Source organism: Eutrema salsugineum, unplaced genomic scaffold (genome assembly GCF_000478725.1).
Source record: "Eutrema salsugineum unplaced genomic scaffold, Eutsalg1_0 scaffold_3, whole genome shotgun sequence".
Classification (NCBI taxonomy): Eukaryota; Viridiplantae; Streptophyta; class Magnoliopsida; order Brassicales; family Brassicaceae; genus Eutrema; species Eutrema salsugineum.
This window is the reverse complement of record NW_006256756.1, coordinates 12728616-12750599: the sequence shown is the minus strand read 5'-3', so window position 1 is coordinate 12750599 and position 21984 is coordinate 12728616. Positions and strand designations below refer to the sequence as shown.

The 21984-nt window shown below is 39.0% G+C and overlaps 1 protein-coding gene and 1 long non-coding RNA gene across 3 annotated transcripts; one reads left to right on the top strand and one right to left on the bottom strand.

The window, feature by feature from the left end:
- Positions 1–11109: 11109 nt before the first annotated feature.
- LOC112085185 lies at positions 11110–12805 on the bottom strand. 2 transcript variants are annotated; one of them, XR_002898742.1, is made up of 3 exons: positions 12444–12805; positions 11772–11851; positions 11110–11207 (listed from the first exon to the last, which is right to left on the bottom strand). It is a non-coding gene; the product is annotated as an uncharacterized LOC112085185 (long non-coding RNA). The 2 variants fall into 2 exon arrangements; XR_002898741.1 differs by having other exon boundaries at positions 11772–11862; positions 12444–12799.
- Positions 12806–15976: 3171 nt separating this feature from the next.
- Positions 15977–17413, top strand: LOC112085432 (cilia- and flagella-associated protein 251-like). Its single transcript, XM_024154645.1, has one exon. The coding sequence runs from the start codon at positions 15977–15979 to the stop codon at positions 17411–17413; it is 1437 nt and encodes a 478-aa protein (XP_024010413.1).
- The last annotated feature ends 4571 nt before the right edge of the window (positions 17414–21984 follow it).

The following is a 21984-nucleotide window of genomic DNA, read 5'->3' as shown; positions in this document are numbered from 1 at the left end:
GGAAGGAGACCAAACCGCCAGCAACACTCGCAAAACACTCCTACTTAGGCGTGCGGCTAAGGCAAGGCGATTCAGGCTCCACAAGACAAGTCTTCATCTGCTGCGACTTAGGTGTGCGACTTGGGACATACTGGACTGACCCGCAGTAATTCTCACTTTATCCATTAAAGCCGGGTCAGGACCCGGTTTGTTCCGGGCTGACCCGGTTCGTTTTTAAGGAAGTATAAATACTTTTTAGGTTTTTTTTGGGGGAGAACTAAGTTTTATTCCCTTTGTCTCTTGCCTCTTTGGTGAAAAAGACTCCATTAAGAAGAGAAATATCTATATTTGAGTGTTTAATCAAGAGAGTTTAAGGAGATCTGGGTGTTTAAAGCTGTTTTCTTTTGAATCTATCATCTCCATCTCCATTTCTCATCATTAATCATGCTAATCTTCTCAACTTGCAAAGGTTTAAGAGAGATTAGTATGACTAGTGAGTAGTCACCTTAATGAGGTTCTAGATATGTAGGTTAGGGTGCTAAAGTGTTAGATTAGGAGTGCTTAGGGCTAGATTCATTGATTCATTTCTCTAAACAACTGTTCTCTATGCTAGATCCTTGATAATCACTTGAGATCTAGATTCTGGGAATTTCATGCACCAAAAGTGTTTGATGAAATTCCTGAAAGAGTTGTATTAGAGGTTTAAACATTTTTCTGCATGATGATGTATTGTTATTTGCTTGAATGATCATTAAGAGCTGTTTGTTAATGCATATTGATTCATGTTTCACAAATGGGAATTTGGTTTGAAAATGGATTAGTATAGGGGTTAATACCTTCATGAGAGGATTAACCTAGATTAGAGTTCTTAATCACTTGAATCATGTCTCATCATTGTCTTCAGCATCTCTAGTTTAACACCAAAGCACCCTGACCAACTATCATGTCTAGAATCTCATGCCTCCATCATATCATATTCACATCATATCATTTGTCATTGTCATTAGTCTTTAATCCTGTTTATGTTTATAGTTTTCTCTAGATTAATCAAAACCCACTCTTGTTTGCTTGAATTAAGAACTTGATCATATAGCTTAGTGTCTAACACCACATCTGGATTGATAAACCTCTTTGTGCTACATTGACAAGGGGATTGATAGCCCTGAGACCCTAAAAAGTCTTGTCTATCAACTTATTCTGGTCATTTTGCCCACGTAATAAAGATATATACAAGCGAATGTTCAGGTACCCTAGCCTCATTCATGAAGAACTCAACCCCTCCTGCAGAATGTATCATTATGATGAGGATTATGTTAGTACTTGTGAAAATTGTTATCTTAAATGTTCGGTATATCGCATAGCCTACATGCTTTAGTCTCTATGTGGTATGGTCTCTTTTTTTTTACAATATAATATTTCAATATATTTTCCTAATGTTGTAGTGGATTGCCTTTCATATTAAAGTTGGATTAAATAACTAAATATTAAGTTTGTATAATTTATTTTAAGTTTTACTGGAACTCTTAAGGATTTTGCTAGATTTTACATTGTAATAGGTCATCGGTATACGACTCCGTAACGTATGTAGGTGTTTAAGGTCTACGAAAGTAGGTGATACGATCCTAGGTGATTAACTCTGAAGCAAAGGGAAATAGATGCAGCGATATGATGGATAGAAGGAATCGATGAGGCGTTATGGTGGTGGTGGTGACACGATGGTGACTCGAAGTGATGAGAGACGATGGTGGCTGGTGGATCGATGGTGATGATGGTGGAGGGATGAGTTCGATGGATATGGTGGTGGATGAGAAGAGAAGATGATGAAATCGATTAGATGATAGGTAGCAGATTTTCTTGTAAGAATCACTTGTAAGAAAATCGAATTCAATGAACTTTTTGAGTCAAGGAATCAAAGCAAACTTTGCTATCTCTTTTACGTTAAAATTCCAAGCTGCCTAATGACTTAGGCGATTTCTCTATTATATAGACTTAGAGAAATCGCAGCCCTAAAGAAACAAAACTACATGAAGTTTAAATAAAAACAACAGGAAGTTTGATTTAAAAGAAAACAGCGAGGCGTCCCTAAATTCCTAAGTGGTGCGCCAAAATACTAAGTGCACAAGTCATTGTGACTTTGCACATTATTACCCATTAGTAACAACTTCTAAGTAACTCGACGTAGCAATGATTTCTGCCTCGTTAAAAACCTTGGAGAAGAATCTCCTTGCCTTCCAAAATCTTCACCAAGGAAAAGAGTACAGAATCATCACCTAAGTTACCTAGTCATTGTTATTGGGTTCTTCATTCTTCAAGATAGAGATGTTGAAGATGTGAGCTCTAGCCTCCTGGTGATCGCTGTCCTCTGTGGCAATGAGTGCGTGAGCCTCCTTAGCCATCTCTCTAGCTCTGGAACGAGTGATCTTGCCAGCTACTTCTGGTTTCTCCTCCTCTGAGCTGATCACGATCATATCAGTAGGTGTATGTGAATATGTGTATGTAATTAAATAATGTCCAAGCACTTTCATTGAAATATTTGCAATGAGAAATTAGCATTTGCATTGCGAAATTAGTAGTTTAATTTTAAAATAAATAAAAAAAATTTTGTTTAATTTTAAAATATAACTAATTCAAAATATAACTAATTCAAATCGTGAATAATTGGGAAAAATTAAAAATATAGGATGTTGTCACTGGGATTTGAACCCACGCCTTTTCGGAGAGGAACCTTAATCATGCGCCTTAGACCAACTCGGCCATATAAACTTTGTTGACAAATAACCAAATTAAAGAAATATATAAATCAGTTCCCTGAAAAAAGTATAAAAAATAGGTGTATGTGAATAAGTGTACATAATTAAATATTGTCCAACCATTTTTATTGAAAAATTTGCATTGCGAAATTAGCATTTGCATTGCGATATTAGCATCGACAAATTATCATTGAGAAATGTGAATAGAGAAATTTTGACATATATCACATAATTATCATAAAATCTACTAAACAAAACGATAATGTTATTACAAATGAAAGAGTTGCATTTGAAATAAAGTACCCAACACGACATGCAAAGTAAAAAACATCCCAATAGTTCAAAATATGAACACAAACATCAATAATTTAACATGACATGCAAAGAAACAGACACATAAGTTAACGGCTTTCACCACTCGAGCATCAGCGGCCAGCTTGGAACGAATGAAGCGGAAGAACGTTTCGGTCTCTTGGGCCCAGAAACAAGAGATGCACTTTGGCTCCTTAAAATCTTCTCCAGACCAGTGAACCCAGTAATTAATAACCCCGCAGGGACAGCTGTAGAGCGCATAGAATCTCATTTCAAAGTTAGCCGATTTCTCTGTGAAATCAATTGGCAACTCAAAATTCCATCCATTTGGAACGTTGGCAGTAAATTCCTGCTAATCTTCCTCAGATTTTGATTGTAGAGCCTGCCCAAATAGACCTCAGCACGGACGAAGTCTTCCGACACTGCTCTAGGCCACATCCTGTACACAAAAATTGTAAGAAGTAAATTTAGAGGAGACAAATATTGCAATGAAGAAAACGATTTGAGATACAGAAAAACGTTTTATAAAAGTGGATTAAGGAAAAAACGAGAAGTGGAGGCGAGATGATCTCTTTCCTTAATTCAAAATATCTCCCGCAGTGTGGCGGTTGGATGAGATAATGAATCCCAGGATACAACCACTAGTATTCGTATAATCGCAGCACCCGATTATAGAATGTGACGAACTGATATTCTACGATATACTCTCGGACACTTACTCTTGAAAGAAGAAAAGAGACGCGAGAGATTTGAAGGAAAATGTGAATTTTTTTTCTCTGTAAATTTTCTGTAGAGAGCCATTCTCATTGGAAGAGGAGAAGTCGATATATATAGCCAAGGAGAGAGGAGCGTCACACTTAATCAGCGTGTTAATGATGTGATTAATTTTGTGCTAATGACCCGAGTTGGGGGTTAATCTTGGCGTGATTTTCGGGAGAGACATTTGACTGCAGTTTAATGTCGTGATTCTGTTAAGAATTTGAACCGAAAACTTTAGCAATTTGGGCCAGAAATGTTGACCAAAACGTGGCCCAAAAAGAACATCTTTTGTGGTCCGAAGGCCCACATTCACCAAGACCCAAGACCCAAGACCCGACTCGGCTTGGCGGCGGCGGCGGCGCACGAGGGGTCTTTGGTTCTCCTTCACACACTTTGAACTATGTCATGTGTGTGTCTATATTTATATGACTCTAAATTTTTCCAATCCTTGGATGTGGGACAAAATGAAGTTCCTCACATTTAAGTTGCCTTGAAGGGCTTTATTTTTATTCACACTTGACCAAATTTTAAAGCCTTTGGGCTTTGTAATAATTTGGGTCCAACAAAAATAGCTCGTATCCTCTGTCCACAACAGCCCTTATCAATTCTACTCTTTCGCCATCCTGAAAAAAGAAGTATGCTTGCATCTCCCTCTGAAAAATAGCCCTTGGATTACCCGCGTCATAGAATCTCCTCAGCATGGTTGGGTAATGTGGAACCGCCGCAGGTTCGTGGAGCATGAGGGCAGGATCTCCTCAGCATGATTTCGTTTCGAAGAGAAGAGAAAGAAAATGGATAGAAAAAGGGATTACAGCATAAGAGAATGGATTGAAAAAGTGAAAGAGGAAGTTAAGATATTTTGCAATAGGATGTTACGGTGATAGGACTGAATTTAAAGAGATAGTGCGGTTTTAAGAGAGCCGAATAGATGACGTTGAAAAGAGACGAAAAGATGTCTTTTCGTTTGCCCGTAAAATGAAATTATCACAATAAATACTGAACATAACCAAAGCCAAACAAAATTACGTATTTAAGTTTCAATACTTTTATGATTTTAAAATTTTCAAATAAGCCTCTCTTTCTTTCATTGTTTCAAAGACTAATTCCGCCAAACATTATATATCTAAAGTTATAATATAAAGTCAGATTAAATTTAAATATCAATAACAAGTCAGAATAAAGTTAAATATCAAACAGAAACAAAAAAAAAATTTTATCATTATTAGCTTTTCAGTTTTCTCAAGACACACTAACCGAGATATTGAGTATAGATTGAGTCCAGATTGAGGTGTTCATTATTAGTTTTTTATAATTAGGCGTACAGAGAGAGGTAAAGTGAGACTTTAAAGAAATAATGTCACCATATCTTCTCGAAAAACTCCCACAACTACCTACCAATTATAAGTAAAGAGAAACAAAATTAAATAATACAGACAAAAAAAAAATAGATCATTTGTGATAATTATCTTTTCGATTCAGGTGTACAAATTTAGGTGTACAAATTTAGGTGTACAGATCCTAAACGAAAGACAAAATAATAAAAATATGAAATATCGATTCAATTCGATTCAATTTAGATATCAGATTGAGTGCAGATTGAGGTGTTCATTATTAGTTTTTTCATAATTAGGCGTACAGAGAGAGGTAAAATGAGACTTTAAAGAGATAATGCTTCTCGCATTTAATGTGGCAAGCTTTATCAGGATGTATTGCTACTTGCCAAAACCTAACCTATAGGCATATGGGAACGGATAAGAGTTGTCCCCGCTGTGGGAATCCTGAAGAATCTATCAACCATCTTTTGTTTTTATGTCCCCCGGCTTTACAAGTCTGGGCGTTATCGGACTTTCCGTCCCTTCCGGGTCTCTTCCCGAGTACCTCTATTTACCAAAATATGAGCTTTCTCTTTTGGAAAACAAAAGAGTTAGGTATGACAGATCCTCAAAAGGATATCTATCCTAGGATCTTGTTGTATATTTGGAAAGCGAGGAACGACAAGATCTTCAATGGGAAAGAAATTTCCTCTGTAGATACTTGGATCCACGCCAAGGTTGAAGCAGAAAGTTGGATGATTGCAAACCAACCGGAAGAAGAAGAAGACGTATCAGACGAGGCTCCGCTCACTCCTTTGCTCCTCAGTCCTTTACCCGATACCCAGAGGTTCCCGATATGTCAGGTTGATGCATCCTGGATAGGCATCGGCCTGGTTAGTGGGTTCGGATGGAGCCTGAAGGAGGAAAGAGGTGGCGAGACGTTTGGGCTTCAGGGCTGTCGTAGAAGCCTATCGGCCCTTCATGCCGAACTGGAGAGTCTATTGTGGGCTATGTCTTGCGTAAAAGATAGACAAATTTTATCTGTACACTTTCAAACCGATTGCTCGGATCTTGTAAGCATGTCTGAATCGCCATCAGATTGGCCATCATTCTTATCAGAGTTGGAAGCCTTTCGCAACCTTCGGGAAAGCTTTTTGGATTTCACCCTCACCCATATCCCCAGAAGTTCAAATGTCCGTGCGGATAGTCTTGCAAAAGGAGCTCGAGCAAAAGGCTGTATTTTCTCCCAAATCATTCATACCGAGCCAGTTGAAGACGGTTTTCGGACCATTTTGGGCCAAATGTGATGTAATAGTTGGGTTGTGGAAAAAAAAAAAAGATAATGCTTCTCGAAAAACTCCCACAACTACCCACCGATTATAAATTAAAGATAAACAAAATTTAAGAATACAGAAAAACAAAATAAAATTTGTGATAATTATCTTTTAGATTCAGGAATACAAATTTAGGTGTACAGATCCTAAACAAAAGACAAAATAAGAAAAATATGAAATATCTCTTCAATTCGATTAAAAAAACCTAAAGAAAAATTTTACAGAATACTTACAATCAATCTGAAATAACAGAAAATGAAGCTAATTATATTAAACTTTAAGTTACTTGATGTATATAACGAGGAGGTGTACACATCGATATTGTTTGACTATAACCACATATTCACCATTTTTCCATAGACGGCACTGACCTCACTGCATAACGAACAAATATGAAGAACTTTTGTGTCTTCTGTGCCCAGAAACATGAGGTGCACATGCTTGGCCCTTTAACATTTCGTCATGCCAATCAAGTTGAGCATTGGCATCTCCACATCCACATGACCAAACTTTCCTAAACTGAGGATTAGTTTCATATCTCCTTTTGGAGAATTCATCATGCAATTATTAACATAACCATGCTCACCGCCATTAATAATTTTCCGAATTATTCTCCTCATTGCCCCTCTGCCTAGTTTAGAAATATACTCCTCACCCACGGGGTGTTGGACCACTGCTTTCATGTACATCCCATACATGTAAACACCAGTTTCGTACCCCATATCTGCAGATTCCTTGATGAGTTCTATGCCACAATTGTCACCACGACAGAAGTAGTCTTGCATCCCTTTCATGAACAGCAAACCCGGATTGCGTGCATCATACATTCTCCTCAACAAGTTGGGAAATTCCCAACTTGCGATAAAAGACATATCAAAGTCTTCGGGAATAGGCATCTCCAATTCCACGGGATCAACAGATGCTAGAAAATTTTTGGTTATTGTGCACGCCTGGAACCGTTTGCAAACTTGCTTTAGGGTGCAAATTTGTTGGACCGAGTTGCAACTGTATGCGAGAACCTTCTGCAACAGTTCGTCCAGTAGGGGCATTAGAAGGGAGCCACTATCACGGATCTCTGTCTCACAACGCCCTCTCTTTGGTGCCATAGATAATTTTTGTGTATTGGAGGAGGAGGTTGACTCGAGGAGGAGGTTGATTTTTGAGAAAAACGGTTGTTCATGTGGAATAAACGCGGTTTCGAATTATAACAAAATGTAATGAGGCAAATATGAGAAGATGGGGAAAAAACGGTTATAATTTTAACATTAAAGACGGTTTGTTCAATTATAAGTATGACATATATATAATTATTAATAATTATTACTAACTGAGTTTATACATTAAATGTGGTTACTGTTAAGGTTGTACATTTGGTGTACACCAATTTCGTGTACACCTAAACGCATTTTGGTGTACAGGTCCCAAATTAATATGGACCAAAGTATTCACACCCAATTAATATAAAGTAAAGTTTAAGCATATAATTTATCAAGTGTATCAACATCCTAAGCATTATCAAGCACATAATCAAACAACTAAACCTTTCATAAACGGACTAAAGTGTTCACACCCAATTAATAAAAACTAAAGTTTAAGCATATAAATTATCAACTGTACCATCATCCTAAACATTATCAAGCACATAATCCAACAACTAAACCTTTCCTAAACTGTTAGTTCAACATTAGTACAACATTCATCCCAAGCGTTGGCAATGGCAACAGCCAGATTGCCAACCTACTCTTTGTAGGAGTCCATGGCGTATTTCTCCCTAAACCTGTCAATGTCATCGTCCGTTATCAAACTCATATCCTCCGCTCCAAGCCCTGCATCATGCATCTCTAAGAACTTGGCCGCACATGGACCACAGTCACCGGATCTCGCGTTCTGATATATGTCCTCCGAACGGCTCCATGTGTAAAGGGTGGTGCTTAGTCCTTCCGTTAATTTGCTATCCAAATAACGCTTCAATATAAATAGCAGGCCTTGACAAACGGGCGCCATATACTGCTCCAAAGCCGCTTCATCATTATGACTGATGAATGAGTCAAAAATCTTTATGTTGCCCATTTTAAGGTCAATTACAAGGCCCACCCAATGGCCAGACCCCCAGTTCATCGGGACGTAGATAACATCCACAAACCATAGAAACATTTGTCTCTCTCGCTGAATAGTCCACTTTGTAGGTTTTCCTATTACAATGCCATGAATGGTTTTCCACCAATCATAATGATTTTTGTCTCCTGATATGAAAGTCTTGTAGTAGTTTACGATGATGGATATGAACAAGATGTCTACAAATGCTGCCCTGTCTTTTAAGTATATTTCACCTCTACGTCTTTAAAGCATGGCCATTATGACTTGCATGTGCTGATTACGAAGATAAACAAAAAAATAAATAACAGATAATACATATAAAAAATCATTAGGTAGACACTATGTACTTACCATTGTGTTAACCCACTCAGTAGGGTTCACCATTTGAAAGAAGAATTGGAATGTTCACAGTTTGACCAGTGACAATGCAAAAGTCGCTGTAATCAGAGCAACTGTAAATGATAATAATGAAAGTTTTAGCATAAATTGCATTGCATATGATATAACTTACATGTTCCTTTCACGCGATAATAACTCCTGGAATGCATTGAACTGGTCTTGTTCCACAGTTTCCAAGGGTTTGTACGCAGCTTTCGATCTGGATCCAAATAGAGCTTTCACCTTTTCATCAGCAGTGTAAATATCTCGAATTTTGTCCAACCGTACGCGTGCGCGTTTTCCTCTTCCTCTTCCTCTTCCTTTTCCTCTTCCTCTTCCTCTTCCTCTTCCTCTTCCTCTTCTATTTCTCTTTAGGTCAGACGATCCCTAAACTTCTTGTGGGGATTTTGGAGTACAAGGGGTCTTATGTGAAGCATCACTTGCATCATCAGGCGCAATATGGTAATCTTTCGGCGCATTAAAGTTTTCTGCTTTATTAGCCACAGCCTACAAAGCGTAACAATAAAGCGTATACCATATCATTGTATACCTAATGTATACCTAAAGAGGACCGTATACCTAACTAGCCAAGTGTAATGTCTGACCTGTGCGTCATGTGCATCTGTCTACGCTTCATTTTTATTATATCCATAACTTAATAGCTGAGGTGTCTGAGGTTTGTAGAGTACTAAGATGTCTGACCCCAAATTAGTTCGACCACCATACACCTGAATAATCCAGCGAAATTAATGCATAGTACACACCAATTATGACACTTAATACAGTCAATTGCTGACTAAACAATTAGCTCACCTCATTGGGGCCAAAACGTGGAGCTTCATCCGGATTGACGCAAGAAGCAGGTGGGCGACTTGTTCCTGAATTGGCTTGTTCAGGGGTCTTCATTGGAGCTTTTGGAGTCTTCATGTGAAAATGGTCCATGGGAGAATAATGGTCCCCGCCGTAGTAGGAAGACGTAACTTCTTCATCATCTCTTTCTTTCAGGTGTACACCACCATGTCCACCATCTTGGTGGTGTACACCTCCACCATGGCGTAAGTTAGACTGTGCACCATCACCTCCTTCTTCACCTCCATCTTCATCTTCATCTTCATCCGGGTTTTCACCACCTTTTTTCGGATGTTGTCCTTCGTCATCCTCTTCACCATCTTGTTTTTGATGGTGTACACCGTAATTTTCTTCATCCGGTTGGTATACGCCTAATCTCTTGTCCAACTCGGTCTTAATCTTAGTCAGGAGCAATTCATTCTGACTTACTATCTATCTTTTAAGCTCTGCAAGCTGTCTATTTTCTATGTGCCTCTTTTCCTCTGCGGTTTACATTTTTCAGTTTGATGTGTTTTCAGATTCTTCTTCGGTCGGGTGGATGGCTCCGGTTCCTGTTCATGGTTTCCCTCCTCCTTGCATCACTAAGATCCATGATAGGAGCCACAGCAAAATCCGAAGGTGATAATTTGTACCCTCAGCCATGAGTTCCTGCATGAATGCAACTTCGACATCCTCTACCTCATCTCCCCCAACACAATTCATTCTGTTGGTCATTGTCACCAACATCCACTACCATCGGTTTCACAGACAACAGACACAAAAAATAGAAAAATTAAGGCTACTAATAATATCACCAAGTGCAGACATATAAGACTAATAAAGACTACTTATAAGACAAGTACTACAAATAAGACTAAAAATCAGACTACAAATAAGACTTACTAGAGGTTCCGATTCCACGGCAAGTATGTCCTCAAGATGCAAGAGTGTGATAACATTTTGACAACCTTCGGGACACTACAGGAAAATAAGGTATTGTTAGCATCGAAAAAACGTTCTCTAACAATACCATAGCGGTTTTAAAAACGTTCTATCATCGCCCGTCATAATAGGTCGGCCACATTAGATAGCGGTTTTTAGTCATGCTATTGCTTCATCATTTAATATAGCACATTTTTGTCTGCAATTATATATTCTACAATAGCATTTCAATTTTGTTATTTATATTATTATTCATATCGATTTGGGTTTACATTTTGAATTTTAAATTTTGAATTTCGAATTTTAAATTCCATAAAAATTTTAATTCACAAGGGCAAAAAAATAATCATTAATAGTAGCAGTATTTTACAAAAAAAACACATGAAATACTTCAATTATTTAAAACAGAAATTGTACTCATGAAACTTAGCAAACTAGATAAAGCCCATTTCATCTTCTAGTACAATTCCTTCCTCTGCTCCACAAGAATCCTTTTCAAGAGCCTCTTCTACTTTCTGAAATGTAAAAGGAAAAAAAAAACCAATCAGATCAAAATCCTCACCTGTACGAATAAAAGACTACAAGTAATAGAGAATCAAAGAAGTTTTAAGTGATAAAGAGCTCAACAGTTAAAGCTTTTGAAACCATGCTAACGTCTATAGAGTTGTATGGAATGAGGCTGTGATAGAATAACTATGTGAAGAGCATACAATGCCAAGTGTAAAGACAAGTAAAATTCAGTATACAATTGAATTTGATCAATCAATGATAAGCTCTAAAAGAGAAAAAGTCAACTTAGCAGCGTTAATCTTGTACAACTTTAAGGTTGAGAAGCATTAAACTAGGAAGTGCAAGTTTGCTTGGTTCCAATATAGTCAATTGGCTCTAAGAAAAAATCTCTACTTGAACGGTATCATTCGCTAAGCTTTTTTATCACAAACCTATGTAGGATACAAGATAGATAGGTTAGGCATAAAAATGATATATACAAAGACAGAAATGAAGGGTAAATGTCTGCTTTTTCAAACAGATTCCAGGAACTTCGTCTATGAAATCAAGGAATCAAATACAAACATTACCTGCTTTCGATGTAATCTTGTAGCTGTTATCATGAATAAGAGAATAGATTTGCCACATATCAGCTTAATCATATAGGGCTCTGCAAAGATACTAATAAACAATCCAATCAAACATCAAATAGTAACTTTGATGAGATAACGAATTTGTGTGGTTTCAGCTAGAAGCTAATATAAACAAAGAGCAAGCTTTACAGTTCAAGTAATTGGAATTCCATATATAAACTCGCTGAGAGAAGATTAAAACCATAGACGGAGAAAGAACAAGACAGCCGAAACTGGAATCGAGTTCTGTACGAGAGCTACCAGAATTTCACAACAGATTTAAATACTTTTAAGTCCAAATCCAAAGGTCCCTGAAACAAACTCACCAACAGGAGTGAGTATAAATTTGCTTACAGCACAAAGATTCGAAACTTTCTACATAGTCACAAAATGAATCGGAGAGGAGAAAAAGGAGCCAACTTTCTACATAATCAGATAACTGAATCGGAAGGGGGAAAAAAAGAGACTAGGTTGAACAGCAAAAGCAAAACCGAAGCGTTAAGTCAGGATGGAGAAAGTAGGTTACGAGTTGGTAATTTTGATGTAAAATGAGAAATCTCAACAAATAAAGAGCCAATCAAGGGTCGCTAGTCCTATAACTAGAAACCCAAGATCTAAACCACAAAATACCTGAGGATGAGGAATTGTGGTCTTGTAGCGGCAAGGGAGTAGCGGTGGTGTGAAGAAGCGAGAGATAGAGAGGCGGCGAGAGAGTGAGTTAGCAAGAGTGAGGATAGAGAGCAAGTCGGCCAGAGAGAGGGAGTCGAGAGAGGCGACCGGCAAGAGAAAGTCACGGCAAGACTGGGCGAGGCGGCAAGCGAGAGGAGAGCGTGAGATTATGAGGAGAACTCGAGAGCTGAGAGTAAGAAATTCGATAGAGATAATTAGGTTTTTGAGTAAGACCAGATCTGTGTAGCAGAAGAGTGATACTATTAAGTTTTTGACTTAGAGAATTTTTAAAAGAGTTCGATTTTTACGCTCTCACATGGCATAGCGTTTTAAATATGGTATGTGCAATTAAATAAATGCTGAGAGCCAAAAAGAATTAACGCATTCATTTTTTAAAAAACCAAATAAACCGATAACGTTTATAGATTTACAAACGCTATGTAAAAGTCAACGTTAAATAAAACATAGTACAACTGCATAAAACGCTATCTTCTAATGCTAATAATACTCGATATTTTTGTAGTGGGAAATTCAATGAAAGTCTTCAAGTTATCAGGTTGAGGAATTTTGGAGACCAACATTGGTATAGATTGGAGGGCCATAAGTTTTAGTGATAGAGGGAACCTGTAGCATGCACTGGTTTGCTGTTTAAGTTGACGACGCAATTGTGTTAAAGGATTCTCCATTTTTTGGGCATCGGTGATTGGCTTAGGAGCTTAAAAACGAGAAATTGTTTTGTTAAACGATACCCTACCCCATGGATACTGCATGAAGTTATCCAAGTCAATCAACATCTCTACGTATTTCTCGGTCAAAGCAAGATTTTTGCTATTACAGAAGAGAACACCGTCAACACGAACGATTAGGGCCAATGGTAGCCGTTTCCATTGGGGTTGATCCAGGTCCATTAGCATATCAAGCACTTGAAATACGTTCATAGCAGTTGCTCTTCCAAATAGGTCTTTCCACATTCCCGTCTTCCCGACATCATCTTCTTCTGCATTGCTATCAGGTTCGGGATTGCGATTCAATCCCGTGATTTCCTTAAACTCCCGTAACGAATATGTCAGAGGGTGTCCACCAAAGAGGAACCAAATCTCATGTTTCTTTGTGGTCATTAATTGTCGTGATAGAAGAGCATGGACTAGTTTGGCGCTGTTGCAACATCTTGCAACAGGTAGATCGAATAGCTTTCCAAACTGGGAATGAAGTAGCTTCTTAAGATCTTCAGTACCTTTAAAGCTTCGACAAGGAGGCCAATTACATTGGCCTTTGAATATTTGTTCAACCGAGCACCAATGGGGTAGCAACCATCGGCGAGGACCCTTCTTGGTAGTTTATCCGAAAGGTTATTTGAACCTTCTCCATCCCCTATGCCTGGTATTTGAACCAACACAACAAATCTAAAATGCATGGAGGGTATAATATTCTGGAGTACCAGTGAAATGCAAAGCACGGGGGAGTTTCAGAATTTTGAAGGAGAAAACAGGGATCTTAATAAACTACCCTATTCATATGCTCTCATATATAAACTTTTGTAAGTGTTTTCTAGATGGTATAAGAGTAATCCAACCGTTTCAATTCAATGTACACACTACTAGAGTTAAGAAACCACTAATAATCCAATCAGGCCAATTAGGCGAACCATTTCAATTTTAATTAGAGTTAAGAAACCGCTACTAGAGTTCAAGGTCAGAGTTCATAAAAGTAACTTACTTTTTGAATTCTGAGCAGGCGAGTCTAGAAGAAGAGGAGCAAATTGTATTCTGGAGCTACACCAAACTTACTTTTTGAATTCTGAGCAGGCGAGTCTAGAAGAAGAGGAGCAAATTGTATTCTGGAGCTACACCACCAGTGTGGATTGAGACCAGGCGCCTCTATGGAAGGTTCAACCCGGTCACTCCGTCGTGGTGGCATGGGCGACTACTCCGTCGAAGGTGTCTTCGAGTTACTCCGGAGCAGCCGCGTGACTACCAGAGGTGCGACAGTCTTGCACCTAAATGATTTTAAAACACTCGGCGGTATTACAACGGTAAATCGGAGGGCTAATCAGAGATGGATTGACAGAGATGCTAGATTGACTACGTCGAGAGGTGGATTTTAATTTTTGTTTTATTTAGATGTGGTCGATAAATTATACATTGGTTTTACATTGGTTTATGATAATGGACCTCGATTTAGCAAATTAAATTTTACAAGAAATAAATTTATCATCGGTTAACCAAATCGGATTTTACAAGAAATATTTTATTATTTTAGTTCAACAATGGCAATTTTGAAAATAAAAAGTAGCCATATGGGGGTGTGGCTATGGTGATGAGAAACCTTTTTTCTCTTTTTTGTTAAAGGAGAAACTTTTTTTCCTTCTCTTTTATATAGAAGAATCTTTAAATACACTATATATATATATATAAGTAATCTTCATAACTGAGAACATTAGATATTTACCGAATTTTTTTATGAACAGATTGATTTTATTATACTCAAATAAAAAAACCAATATCGAAATCAATGAAAATCGACATTAGTATATATATATATATATATTGTAATTCAATTTAAATTAAAAAATTTCTCTCTGCACGATGGCGACGGAGAAACTTGGGTAAACATTGGGATGGTCTCCGTTTCACGATGGAAAGCGGGTCAAAAAGGAAAACGATTAGCGGACACCAGGAAATCAATCCAAGATGCGGTCAAGACGAAGCTCGGTAGTTTTTCGGAAAGCAATGTTACGAGGATTAAATCCATATTATCTCGATCTGATATTGCAGATGCAAGGATCTATAAAACGGATCACTATATCGGTGCTGTAATTCAAATTACTCCGAGAATACTTGGAGTGCTTCCATATAAGGGTGTCAAATATCTAATAGGATTGGAAAGTGAAGATATGATCTGGGATTTAAAAACTATGTCCCGACAGAGGGATTCACAGAAATCTCGGAAAAGAGTAAGATTGGGTGTCGACTTCCAGTCCATGATTCGGAGTAATGATGGACGGATTCGAATGGATTCTGGTTTCCGCGGTGTATGCTATTATGTTTGGCTCGGTTTTAGACAAAGGCAACAGAAAAGATTCTGCAGGATTAAAACTCGCCAATTACAGAAGTATTTGAAGCAAGTCATGTATGTAGAGATGATCTCGGTGATTAATTTCTGGAGATTACATATTGCGAATCAAATTTTACAATCAATGTACAATCTGTATTGCGCAAATCGGGTGCAATATATAAAGAGGAATGGTGTCATCGATTCTAAGCACACAAACCCCTTTATTCCTTTTGATCTCTCTTCTCAGCCCTTCCTTCTTTCTACACGAACAGAACAAATGGCTCAGAGCAATTTGGTTAAACAAATTGGGTTGGGGATGAATGCGGAAAAGTCTCTTAAGCGGTTGAAGATTACCTGTTCCACACTTTGACAACACAAACTTGATCGAAAGCTATTCACGGACGTTAATCGGTCGGTGTATGAATCCACATATGCAAGATATGAAGGCCTTGCTGTTCATGCTTCCCAGAATCTGGAAAGTTGAGGAAAGGGTGGCGGGTGCAGATTTGGGTCTCGGTCGATTCCAATTCGATTTTGACAAGGAGGAAAACATAGCTGAGGTAATGAAAATGCAACCTTTTCATTTTGATTACTGGATGCTCTCGTTGGTGCGGTGGTCTCCTGTGGTGGATCCGAATTACCCATCAGCGATTAAGTTTTGGGTACGCGTCATTGGCGTTCCCTTACACTTCTGGGCGGATGAAACTTTCCGGTGTATTGGGAAAGCCATTGGGGATGTCAAAGCGGTCAATCTAGACGACGGAAAGATTCAAGTGGTCATCGATGGGCAAAAGCCACTGTGCTTTGAAACGGTCGTCGAGTTCCAGGGTGGGGAGGAAACGATCGTTTATTTAAGATATGAGAGGCTTTTTGGTTACTGCAGAAATTGTTTTAGCCTATGTCACGATCACCAGCGGTGCCCAAATCGGTCAGATGTGGCGGATCGCAAGTTTGCGGAGGATAACGGTGAGGACCAAGGGAAAATCCATGGACCTGCATCTTATAGAGCCGCGATGTTACATGTAAATGCAGCAAATAAGGAAAGGGGAAGAAATGGAGGTTCTGTTGGATCACAGAAAGGTCCACAAAAAGGAAAGGGCAAGGAGAGCTCTCGTCAAAACGCAGCGGACGAAGACGGAAGGCAGCAGCGAAGCAGGTCGGAGTGGAAATACGGTGAAGGCTCGTCGCGATATACCCGGCCATCAAGCTATGTCCCTCCCAAGGAAATGACTCAGAAGCAGACAACCTCAGGTGCCATGCGGAACACACCAAGGCAGCTGGAGAAAATTCAGGCGAACTCGGATCAAGCTAAGGTGGATCAAACAAAAAAAGATCGGAAAGAGGACGAAAGGCAAATGACACAATCGGTCAAAGGCATAACTTCTACGGTTTTGCCTTTGGAAAGTTCGGCGAGGAAGAGCTTGACGTTTGAAGATGGTGGTTTTGTTAGTTTTGGATCTCGGGACACAGATTTAATGGATTCGGAGAACATGAATTGGTTGGCAGAAATTTCTGATTCCTTTGGTAGTTTTGAGGAAGCAATCATGGGTGAGGAGGCTTCAGGTGATGATCATGGGATGGGTATGATGTTAGAGGGACAGGAAAATCACATGTTGAAAGCGGCTACTCCAAAAGAAACGCAAGGGGTATTAACGGAGGAGAATGAGAGGTGTGGAAAAGAGGATGGAGAGATTGTTGAAGTATCTGAAATGGTGAATCAAAAAGATGAGGGGAAGATGGAGACGCTGAAGGAGTCTGAAAACGGTGGTGGCACAGCTCGGGAGACTATGATAGAGACAAAGGAGATGGACTCGGAAGCTTTGGTGGGGAACAGGGAACAAAGAAGAAACTCTCCAAGACTTCCTCGCAGGTTTTAGTAGGCACCACAAAGAAACGGTTGGTGCAAGCTCTAATCTCTCCTCGGAAAAAACAGGCAGCAAAAACTTCAGATCGGAACAAGGAAGGAACAGGTTTAGGCGGCTCAAAGGGTTCATCAGACCCGATAATAGATCCAAAACCATGACCTATTTGATTTATGCGGATTCTCAGCTGGAATTGCCAAGGCGTAGGGAGTCACTGGACAATAAGTTATCTTCGGGAGGTGTGGAAGAGACACAGACCTGAGTTCTTGTTTCTTTCTGAAACCAAACAAGATTTTTCGTTTTTACAAAAATTTCAATTTCATTTCGGTTATTATAAATTGTACACGGTGGAGCCGTGCGGTGCAAGTGGTGGACTTGCTTTATTTTATAATTCTGCTTTTGATGTTACTATTTTATTTTCGAATAATAGAATTATTGATATCAAAGCAAATGTTCTCGGAAAAAAAGTATTTATATCTTTTATTTATGGAGATCCGGTTCCAAAATTGAGGGACCAAGTTTGGGAAAGACTAACACGAATAAGCCTTAATCGGAATGACCCTTGGTTTATTATTGGTGATTTAAACGAAATAACGAGTAATCATGAAAAAGAAGGAGGTACTCTAAGGCATGCTTCAACCTTTGTATCATTTAACCTCATGATTCGAGACTGCGGTTTCCTGGAATTTCCATGTTTGGGAAATACTATGTCTTGGAGAGGACGGCGGAATTCAAAAGTGGTGAGGTGTAAACTAGATCGGGCTCTAGAAAATGCAGATTGGCATGAGATTTTTCCCCACTCTGTAGTCGAGTATTTGGCAATGATCGGTTCGGATCATAGGCCAATAGTCGCTACAATTGTGGATAAAATTCCAAGGAAAAAATCACAGTTTCGATTTGATAAAAGATGGTTAGGACAAGAAGGCCTAATGGAATCTATTTTTAGAGGTTGGGATTTAGGTAATGGACGAGAAGTGAAGTTTGTAGACAAAATACGTAATTGCCGAAGGGAAATATCCAAATGGAGGAAAACCTCCTCACCATATGGACAGGAAAAAATTAATGAGTTAAAACGGGCTTTAGACGAGATTCAGACGGATGATACAAGTACGGAGGAGGAGTTATTAGAGATCACAAAAAGTTATAGGAAGCATATAGAGATGAAGAATTATTCTGGCAACAAAAAAGCCGTACCCATTGGGCGAGGGATGGAGACAAGAATACAAAATTCTATCATGCATTAGTAAAACAAAGGAGAGCGCGGAACCGAATTATTGGCCTACATAACACAGCAGGTGTATGGGTTACTTCCGAAAAAGAGATACAACAAGTGGCGGAAAAATATTTTGAAGACCTTTTTACGTCGACATCGCCGACAGAGGTTGAGGAAGTACTAGGAGAGATAAAACCCTTAATTTCGGAAACCAATAATGAGATGCTCACGGCCAGGGCTACCGAGGAGGAAGTACGGAAGGCTCTCTTTATGATGCATCCTGAAAAAGCTCCGGGACCAGACGGCATGACTGCACTTTTCTACCAACGCTCGTGGCAAATCATTAAGGCAGATATTGTAGGATTAGTTAACGGTTTTCTGGACACAGGGAGCTTCGATGAGAGATTGAACATGACAAATATTTGTCTAATACCAAAAACGGAAAGACCCACCAGGATGACAGAATTACGCCCCATAAGCCTATGCAACGTAGGCTATAAGATAATTTCCAAAGTATTATGTCAAAGGTTGAAAAAGCTATTACCAGACCTGATATCGGAAACACAATCAGCCTTTGTGGCAGGACGGTTGATTTCGGATAATATCCTAATTGCCCAGGAGATGTTTCACGGACTTCGGACCAACAAATCCTGCAAAACAAATTTGTTGCAGTTAAGAGTGATATGAGTAAAGCTTATGATAGAGTTGAATGGGGCTTTATTGAGAATTTGTTGAGACGTTTTGGCTTTGCGGAAAAATGGATAGTTTGGATGATGAGATGTATAACTTCGGTTCGATATAAAGTCCTCTTAAATGGACAACCAAAGGGACAAATTATTCCTGGCAGAGGATTACGTCAAGGGGATCCCCTATCACCATATCTATTTATACTATGCATGGAGGCCTTAATTTCGAATATAAGGAAAGCGGAAGAGGAAAAATTACTGACAGGCCTAAAGATTGCAAGGGCGAGCCCACCGATTACACACTTACTTTTTGCGGATGATAGTTTATTCTTTTGCAAAGCAAAAAAGGAAGAGATTCAGAAGATTCTATCTATATTAAATAAGTATGAAAGAGCCTCAGGCCAACAAATTAATTTTGATAAATCATCTCTGTTATTTGGCCATACGGTTTCTGAGGAGGTACAAAATGAGTTGAAACAACTATTAGGTATTTCGAAGATTGGAGGAACTGGATCCTACTTGGGTATCCCGGAAAGTCTAGATGGGGCCAAAAGTAGGGTCTTTAATTTTGTAGCAGAAAGACAGCATGATCGGATTAATGGCTGGACATCGCGGTTATTATCAAAAGGTGGAAAAGAAGTCTTACTTAAGTCAGTGGCATCGGCAATGCCTACCTTTGTAATGTCATGCTTTTGTTTACCCAAGTCTACGACGGCAAAATTGACAAGTGCAGCGGCGAGATATTGGTGGTCCTCTGATGGTCACAATAGAGGAATGCATTGGATCGCATGGAACAAGATGTGCAGAGGCAAAACAGAAGGAGGAATTGGTTTCCAAAATGTGGAGGATTTTAACACAGCACTATTGGCAAAACAATTATGGTGTTTATTCGATAAACCAAATTCATTGTTTGCACGAGTTTTTAAGGGACGATACTTTCGGAGTTCTTCTCCTTTGGAACCTATCCGCTCATACTCGCCATCCTATGGCTGGTGGAGTATAATATCGGCTAGATCTCTGGTTAATAAAGGGCTAATCAAAAGAGTTGGTTCGGGCTGTTCCATTTCGGTATGGAATAACCTCTGGATATCAGACTCTCGCCCGAGATCAGCCACTTGTAAGGGTTTTAATTATTACCCGAATCTAATGGTAAATCACCTGATTGATCCAATGACAAATACTTGGAATATGGGCTTGCTAAACGCAATTATTGAACCTGCGGATGTGGAAATTATTCGAGGAATACCTATTAGTAGGACCTACAGTCCTGATTCACTAGGCTGGCATTTTACCAAATCTGGTAGATATACGGTTAAATCGGGATATCACATTGAGCAACAATACAAGGACTGCCAGCCGGATGATCTCTACGGCCCAGATGTTAAAGTACTACAGGCTCATACATGGAAATTAGAGTGTGCACCGAAACTAAGACACTTTATTTGGCAGGCTATATCTGGATGTCTATCAGTGTCGGCTAGGTTACAGACACGTGGAATACAGTGCGACACTCAATGCGCACGATGCGGAGCAGAGGAAGAAACTATTAACCATGTTCTATTTGAATGCCCCCCTGCCCTGCAGACTTGGGCTATGTCTCAGATACCAACCCCTTCGGGCGTTTTTCCAATGACTTCGGTTTTCTCAAATTTCGACCATCTGTTTTGGAGATTGCCAAAGGATTCTAACAATTCACAATTTCCATGGATTGCGTGGTATATATGGAAAGCAAGAAATGAGAAAGTTTATTCGAATATCGATGTGGACCCAAGGATTACTTTAAAAAAAGCAGAAATTGAGGCGGTACTATGGACAGAGGCTCAAGCGAATGAGCAAGATTTAGGGATACAACACAATAGGACCATTCTGAGGTCACAACCCATGACATACGAGGGCTGGTGGTGTTTTATTAATGCATCTTGGAAGGCAACAGATTTGTCAACGGGATTGGGATGGTATTATTTCAATGATAGGATTATGGACAAAATATTGGGAGCACGAAATGTCAGACGGAGTCTATCACCTCTGCATGCAGAGATGGAAGCCCTAATTTGGGCCATGCTTTGCATGATCGAGAATCAGAAGACAGAGATCGCTTTTGCAACAGACTGTTCGGATTTGGTGCAGATGGTGTCTGAACCCGCCGAATGGCCAGCTTTTGCTATACACTTGGAGAAAATCGTGAAGATCAAGGAGAGATTTAGTTTATTTTCACTATCCCACATTCCACGCGCAAAAAATATGGAGGCAGATAACCTAGCAAGAAGTACTCGGATCTATTCTCATGATGTTAATTATGTAAACTCGGTACCTCCGATTTGGTCTGTCAAACCGTTTTAGATATCTAGGCTGTTGACAAAAAAAAAAGTAACCATATGGATCTCGCAGAAATATAAACAGTAAAAACTACCTTATCTATTATTGGTTTTCAAAACTACTCATTCTTCTAGTTAAAAACTTAAAAATTATATATTCAGTAATTTTTTGAAAACTTAACGGCATAAAGAAAGAAAAAAAAAGGAAAAAAAAATTATTGTGCTGGATTTGATTGGGCCCACAGTATCAAGTTGAAAGAACCGGATATAATTAAGGAACCGATTCGGTTATTGAAAAGCAAACCGAGCCGAGTATTTGACCTGGTTTTTGACCAAGTCACAAAATTAAGTTTCCTATAAATACACAAGAGA